General features: G+C 32.3%; 1 protein-coding gene across 2 annotated transcripts; it reads right to left on the reverse strand.

Moving 5' to 3' along the window:
- Positions 1-764: 764 nt before the first annotated feature.
- sqh (myosin regulatory light chain sqh) lies at positions 765-6,698 on the reverse strand. Of its 2 annotated transcripts, XM_018502103.1 has the most exons (5): positions 6,557-6,698; positions 3,801-3,803; positions 2,131-2,339; positions 1,764-1,977; positions 765-1,383 (listed from the first exon to the last, which is right to left on the reverse strand). In XM_018502103.1, the coding sequence occupies exons 3-5, from the start codon at positions 2,318-2,320 to the stop codon at positions 1,263-1,265; spliced, it is 525 nt and encodes a 174-aa protein (XP_018357605.1). In that variant the 5' UTR covers positions 2,321-2,339; positions 3,801-3,803; positions 6,557-6,698; the 3' UTR covers positions 765-1,262. The 2 variants fall into 2 exon arrangements, with proteins under 2 accessions (XP_018357605.1, XP_018357606.1); XM_018502104.1 differs by lacking the exon at positions 3,801-3,803.
- Positions 6,699-7,351: the final 653 nt, after the last annotated feature.

Raw genomic sequence — 7,351 nt, forward strand, 5'->3', positions numbered from 1 at the left:
AAGTAAGCAAGTAATGGTATCATTAATCTGAGTATGAATACTCAACTCACTTCAGACTGTTTCGCTTGTGTATAAATGGAAAGTAACTTTTATGCTTAGGCTCATACCAGATATCACTAAACATTACGATATCTATTATATGTTCCCGTTAAGTTTAAATGAGATTCACTATTATATGTATCAACGTTTTAGGACAAAATAATATATTTTTTATACAATTTTAAACATCCGTACTCCATAGAAACATGATGATAATTTTTGGCATTTTTGATAATTCTGACTTGTTCCGAATTCTACACGAATGAATCATTTTCAAAAGTTGATTTGCCTTATATTAACATTGACTTATGTTTACATCGAGCACTTGATACAGGTACTAATTAGTAACTTTCTATTGAATCATCTTAATTTCGACGATACATGTAAACATATATATACACTATACATTATATAATTATTTTGATGCATATTATACCCCAATTTAGTACATCATTCTTTAAATACATTGCTGAAATTAAAATAATTTAATAGAAAGAATAGTTAATAGTGTATCAAGTGCTTGTAAGTTCATTTTTTAAATATTTTTAACTATTGCTGCCAGCATTCGGTAGAAACGTGTTGTGCCGATGATTTTTGACACTTCTGATGATAATTTTAGCTTGTTCAACTCGAGTTCTATACGAATAATCATTATCAAAACTGTATGTTCATATTTCTTATGCAATAATTTTATCTCCTTTATCAATCGCAATATATATATAAAGTTCGTATGCAATAGAATATTATATTAAAATATAAATGCTGAATCTACAACAGAGTTACACGTTTGCATTATGTATATAAATATCTTACATATTTAACTTTTACCGTCTGTACAGCAATCATTCGAAAAATTGGTATTTTTGAATACTTCAAAAAAGTTTTTCTACACGACATATATACACACCTCACGCTTTTAAATTTATCTCATACTTGTTGAGCTTATATTTTCAAATTCGACAAGTATATATATATATAAACACGAATAGACATTTCCAAGAAAACGAAACTACAATTTCTGATGCAGATTACGATTTGAAATTGTTCGGTGTGTATGTACATAATTTTCTAATCAATAAAATCAGAAAAGAATTACTCATAATAATATTTCGTGGTTCTAAGATCCGCTGAATCGAAAAATGCGAGAGGCGTGTAAGAAATTTCAAATATTATCTAAGATTTCATGTCAGGATACGCGATAAACTTTTTTAGATAACTCCTCACTACTGTTCGTCCTTGTCTTTCGCACCGTGCTTCAGGATTCGAGTGAATTCCAAATAGTCAAACATAGAGCCCTTGATTGGCGCTTCGCGGTACATTTCGTCTACATCGTCGTCCGTAAATCTAAAAAAAAAGCAAGTTGATTTTACATAATCATTCAAAAATGCCAATTATTTACAATAAAACCTACAAATTTTAATGTTTTTTTTCTTATAAGCTTGATAAAAATCTTTGTTGCAACTCTAACAGTGATAATTAATCTAAGGAGATCGAGAATCTAAGAGTACAATAATTATTATTCGTAATATTATTATGAATTTGTCGGCTAATTATTTCCTTGCCTGCTATTTGTTTTTTCAATAAAATTTGTGTCCTAAAAAGAAGCTAAATTTTATTCGTAAATATCTCTTTAAAATTGGCACAATAATCCAATAAATCACAATAATTTCGTAGTCTTGAATTGATCAGTTTTGGTACTATAAAATGCAATAAAATGTAATTACCTGTCGCCCATTGTCGTGAGCAGTTCACGAAGGCGTTCCTCATTTATATGACCAGTATTTTCCTCATCAAAACAACCAAAAGCATTCTTGATTACATCTTCAGGGTCAGTTCCTTGTAGTCTCTCTCCAAACAATGTCAGGAACATCGTGAAATTAATAGGTCCAGGTGCTTCATTCATCATCGCCTCTAAATACTCATCAGTAGGATTTTTGCCTGTAAAAGATGATCTACTTTTGCTTATATTCTATCTATATCGTATCTTAATCTAAAAGGCACTATACATATAATCATCGATATTTATATAAATCTGCGTGGATATATCTTTAATTTTTTCTTTGTTTCTTTCTTTCCAAAGTTTTTATTTACCCAAAGAGGCCAACATATCGTGCAAATCCTCCTTGTCGATGAATCCGTCATGATTCTGGTCAATCATGTTAAAAGCCTCTTTAAACTCGGCGATTTGCGCTTGGTCGAACATCGCGAAAACATTCGATGTCGCACGCTGAGCGCGTTTCTTCGTGGTGGCACGGCGACCGGCAGTTTTGCGGGAAGACATCTTACTCTCAATATCTCACCTATTGAAAGTTGAAATATTAGTCACGATTTCTTAGGCAGTCTTAAAAAGTCTTTTCGTTTTAAGACGAATCTAATATATTATACAAATTAAACGATACTTCTCTTCTTCAAAAAGAAGTGCGTTTATGAAAATTTATATATTTTATGTATGTTCAATAAATGTAAGTTGCAGACGCCCGCTGATGTAAGATGTCGACTGTATTGTAATTTTGAATTATAAATAATACCAAATTGGCGAAAAATCTTTTTATTAATATCTATTGGTAAATCTTTTTATTTGTAACCAACATGTATTTAGATGTGCAAAATGCGTCGTTCAGGGTAAGAGTTCTCGAGACTCAAATGTGAACTTATGGATTCTTCGATAAATTTTAAATTGCATTTTTCTCTTAGCAAAAATTCGCAAATATTAACAGTTCACTGGCGAGAATATGTATATTTTCGGATTAAACTAATAAATTACAATCTGACAGTATCATTGGGTATACATTCTGGTAGAAACAATATTCCCCCTATCCTCTGACGCGACTTATTCGCAAACCATATATATATATATATATATATATATATGTAACTCAATACAACGATTACAATGTTCATATAACTTTTGGAAGCATTTTATAGACTTCTTTTAAAATTCTCTTTAATTCTTGTGTCACATTAGCTTGGATGTCCTTTAAATCATAGTAACATTCTCCCTTCGTGTGCAACTTGAGTTGAGGAAACAAAAAATTGGAGTTAAATCAGGCGAATATGGAGAGTGGTGAAGCACAGAAATGTCTTCGTGCTAAAAACTTGGATCACAATTCCAGCAGTGTGGTCGGGGACATTGTCGTGCAGCAAAAAATCTCTCCTTCCATTGATCTAGTCGAACACGTTGAATCCTTTTGCAAAGACGATCCAGTACATCTAGATAGAAGTGGGAGTTCACGGTGGAACAAATTCCTTGTGGATAAGGCAACGTTTGTGTCGGTCAAACTCATGATGGAACGTCCCAGCCTTTCACCATTCTCAAACAATTCTTGGCCCTTTTTGAATTTTTTAAACCATTTAAACACTTTCGAACATGACATTTATCATCATGAGCAATTTTCATAGCCCCAAACAATTCCGTAGTTGTTTTCCCAATTTAAAAATTAAATTTAATCTGTTCTTTGTTCCATAATTATTTTTATAATATCAAAAAATCTGGAAAAATTTGATTGTCTCGTTCTCAGCACAGAATAATGATAGCTAACTGAATGCAATTGGATAACGCACATTTGCAGAGGAATGATGCCATTAAAAGATTTCACAAGTTCTCAATGGATGGCGCAACTAGTATGTCTAGAATAGTGTTCCTATAATAATTATAGGAACACTAGCCTAGAATATAATCACTAAATTTATAAAGTATCGCAAACTCGCCATCATTTTATGGAAAAGACCGGGCCATTTCAAACTTATGTATTTGTGCAAACGTACTTTATTTGAGAAAATAAAACCATAGAATACATAAATCAATTTTTTTCTTTTGTAATCAGTTATGAACAAAGAAATATGTACGAATGCTTAATTTATGTATTCATTAGTCTAATATTTGTCGTTGAAGTTTTAGTATATAAAAGTACACAAAGGTACAGTTCAGTAAGTACAGTTCAGAAGATGAAAATACACATCACACGTGCAACAACCTCAATATTTTTGAACAAAGCTCGGTCGGAGCAGACTGATCGCCCTGATCCGACTGTTGTCATATCAGTATTTTTTAAAAGCGACTAACTCCAACGATGAATTTATTCACACATAGATTTTGAAACCCGCCATTCAGGTTTCTTCAAACACAATAAAATACCAATAAATATCTCGAAAATTTTGCACAAATTAGGACAGTAGCATCTAGCAGCACTACTGTGTACGTGAAATCACATAAAATTGTGTGAATCATGCACATAGTATAGATCTACCATATTGTGGCAATCGAATTGAGAAAGCTATTGCAGTATTTTATAAATCTGTAGTTACTTTATAGTCTAGAAAAAAATCAGTCCCGGAATTTTTTGGACAGACTGTGTATACTCCATATATATATATTCGTATATCATACACATATATTCACAAGAATCGATTGTATGCTTAAAAATAAATCACAATCCCTTTTTTTCCATAGTCATAAATTCCCGTTGTAGATTTTAGCGAAACAAAGACGCATTGTTTTAAAATTAAAATAAATATCGCGACTAGACGATCCGAGTTGCCAAGTCGCCATCATCATCGGCATTTATTTTCGAATAATCAGTTTACGATACCCGACGTGACCGAAAAAGGGGTTAAAAATAATACTTGGACGAGACAGAAGGCACGACTAAGAGTACGTTCGGAGAGATGCTATTAGCGCTATTTGTATAACTGTATCCTTGTTTTTGTCTAATGAACGATGAAGATAGAACAAATAGCGTTAATAGTGTCTCTCTGAATTCATCCTAAGGAGTTATTATTCTTCTCATATTCCTAAATGTCTTTTATACACGACTTTGGGTTTGAATACGGTCAACGCAATATTATAAATGCTTTTAAAGCTTTAATTGTTCAATTTGTAAATTCTTTCTTTTAATTAATTAATCAATCAAATGTTTTAAGGCATCTATGGTGAGACTTTGATCACAGCATTTGTTTTGCCGTTAATATAACTTCTATCAGTCACAAATTGTCTAGTTTAGGTAAATTTGCTCATCTAAGAATTATATGCTCTAATCTCAAGCTGTCACACTTGCAATTGTGCAATTATAATTAACGATTAACAATTATCAACCAATTAGATTAGAACAATCAATAACTGCTTTATTCTAAATGATTTAAAAAAATCATCAATCACTTAATCACAATCGCGCAATCACAACTTAAAAGAAAAAACATAAAAAGAATATTGGGATCGTATTACACATAAATTCGACTCCGATCTCCTTAAGAGCAGTATTCATACTCAAATTTCTTATATTTAATCCAAACAGCACCATATTTATAAAATGTACAATAAATATTTCATAATATTTGTATTTATCTAATAATATTTATATTATTTATATATTATATAATATAAATATTTATGCAATATTTAAGAAATCTAAAACCACAAAAATATTCACAAAACAAATTTTACAAATATTTTATAAATATTTCTGTGGTCTTAGATTGCTCAGATTATAAACGTTTATTATAAATGTTATAAAAATATTTAACAAGACAATACAATCCCAGCAAAAAATATTTATTAAAAATATTTCTTTATATTTATCATAAATATTCTGTGCTATCTGGGAAATACAATCTTAAGATATTACAAACCAATCAGAGAGCCGTAGATATTTTAAAACATTTCTTAAAACAGTCTTACAACAAGAACAAATTATATTGGTCTAATATTAGTCTAACAATAAAACACGTGAGTGTTTTATTATAGAATATATTTTATAAAAACATATGTATTTAAAAAATGTCTTCACGCATATAAAAATATTCTGTATATCTACCTGAGATTTTTAATTAATAAAAATATATAGTTTTTTGAAATATATTTAATAAATTTATATACTTATAAACGAAGTTTCTTTCGCAATTGTCTTTCGTGAATTTTGCAGTTGCAGTAGTCTACTCAAGCATGCGCTTACTTCTCGAATCGCGTCCTACTTTTCCTTCGAATCTCGCATCTCTCTCGCGCTCAGTGCCGTCGCGATTAGCGTAGACTTTTGGCGCATTGCGAGTCGGACAATTGACATAAATTTAGTCTGATGAAGTAAATTTAGTCTGGTTCGTCGTAAACTTATGTCCACGGCAAAAAATTTTTTATATTTCTATTTTCAACAATGCATCGAGAGGCTCATAATATGATAATCGCACCGATCTTGAATGCATTGCACTTACTGCGTCCTCCAATATCTACAGCATTGCACTCGTCTGTGTTTATACACGCTTCCTCACATACATCTCTCCGATCGATACATAACCTGGCCAAGAAACATCCAACTCGTCGTTCATCCTGTTCTGATAGAAATAACGATTCTAGGTCTTACAAGCCAAACGAGATTTTGGAAAGCATCAAATGCTTTGCGAACGGCAATGGCCGCCCTTTCGAGAATGAAACTCTCTGTCAAACATCGTCGCGCGTACTACAATAATCAGGGATGGAAACTCGTTCGTTCGGCCCGATTATTCCACGATTTAAACGAAACATACTCACCAGTAATAGTAACCGAGAGAAAATGGGGCTTAAAGCTAGAACGGATCTCAGCCTTACGAAGCACACTGTGAATCACTTTACGAATCACTCCGTAGTCATTCACCACACCCGCTGTGGCCGCTGTCCGCTGTCAGCCTGCTGAGCCAGCACCATCTGCTGGAAACGCTGGAAGGCAGGAAAACAGAATCGTAAGCCGCGAAAATCGCGGCTCGAAAAGAATTCAGGTCATCGGTCAGGATCGCGTTCCAATTTTTCCTCTGCTTCGCAGGATATTCGCGATTCGCTCTTTCATTCGGTCATTATTCAAGACCTTTTGCTTGAATCGCATTTTTATTGATAAACACGTACGAAAAGTAAGAGAACATTTACCCTGGCCGTAACCGTATTTACCGTATGTCGTAGTCATAATCTATATAAGAATTGACCAATCACAGTAGAGTATTTCCTGCTCATTTTTTTCTGTAAGAGAATATTCGACTGTGACTAATCAATTCTTATAGACTACGACATACGGCATATGGTTATGGCCAGTATAAATGCTCAGTCGAAAATGAAAAAACAAAAGCTGATAAAAAAAATTTGTTTTGCAGATGAAAATGGAATTCTTGGATGTGTGTGTGTGTGTGTGTGGAATTTTAATCTGGAGTTTCTTAAAAATGCATATAATGTAGATAAGATCCATTCTTTTTAGTTATAAAAGTTCTTGCACGCCGGATTAAGGGTGGGGGGATAGAAGTACCTAAATAATCGAATACAAATAAATAATTAAAAATTTTAATTTGCTTGTAACAATAA

Source organism: Trachymyrmex cornetzi, unplaced genomic scaffold (genome assembly GCF_001594075.2).
Source record: "Trachymyrmex cornetzi isolate Tcor2-1 unplaced genomic scaffold, Tcor1.1 scaffold147, whole genome shotgun sequence".
Taxonomy (NCBI): domain Eukaryota; kingdom Metazoa; phylum Arthropoda; class Insecta; order Hymenoptera; family Formicidae; genus Trachymyrmex; species Trachymyrmex cornetzi.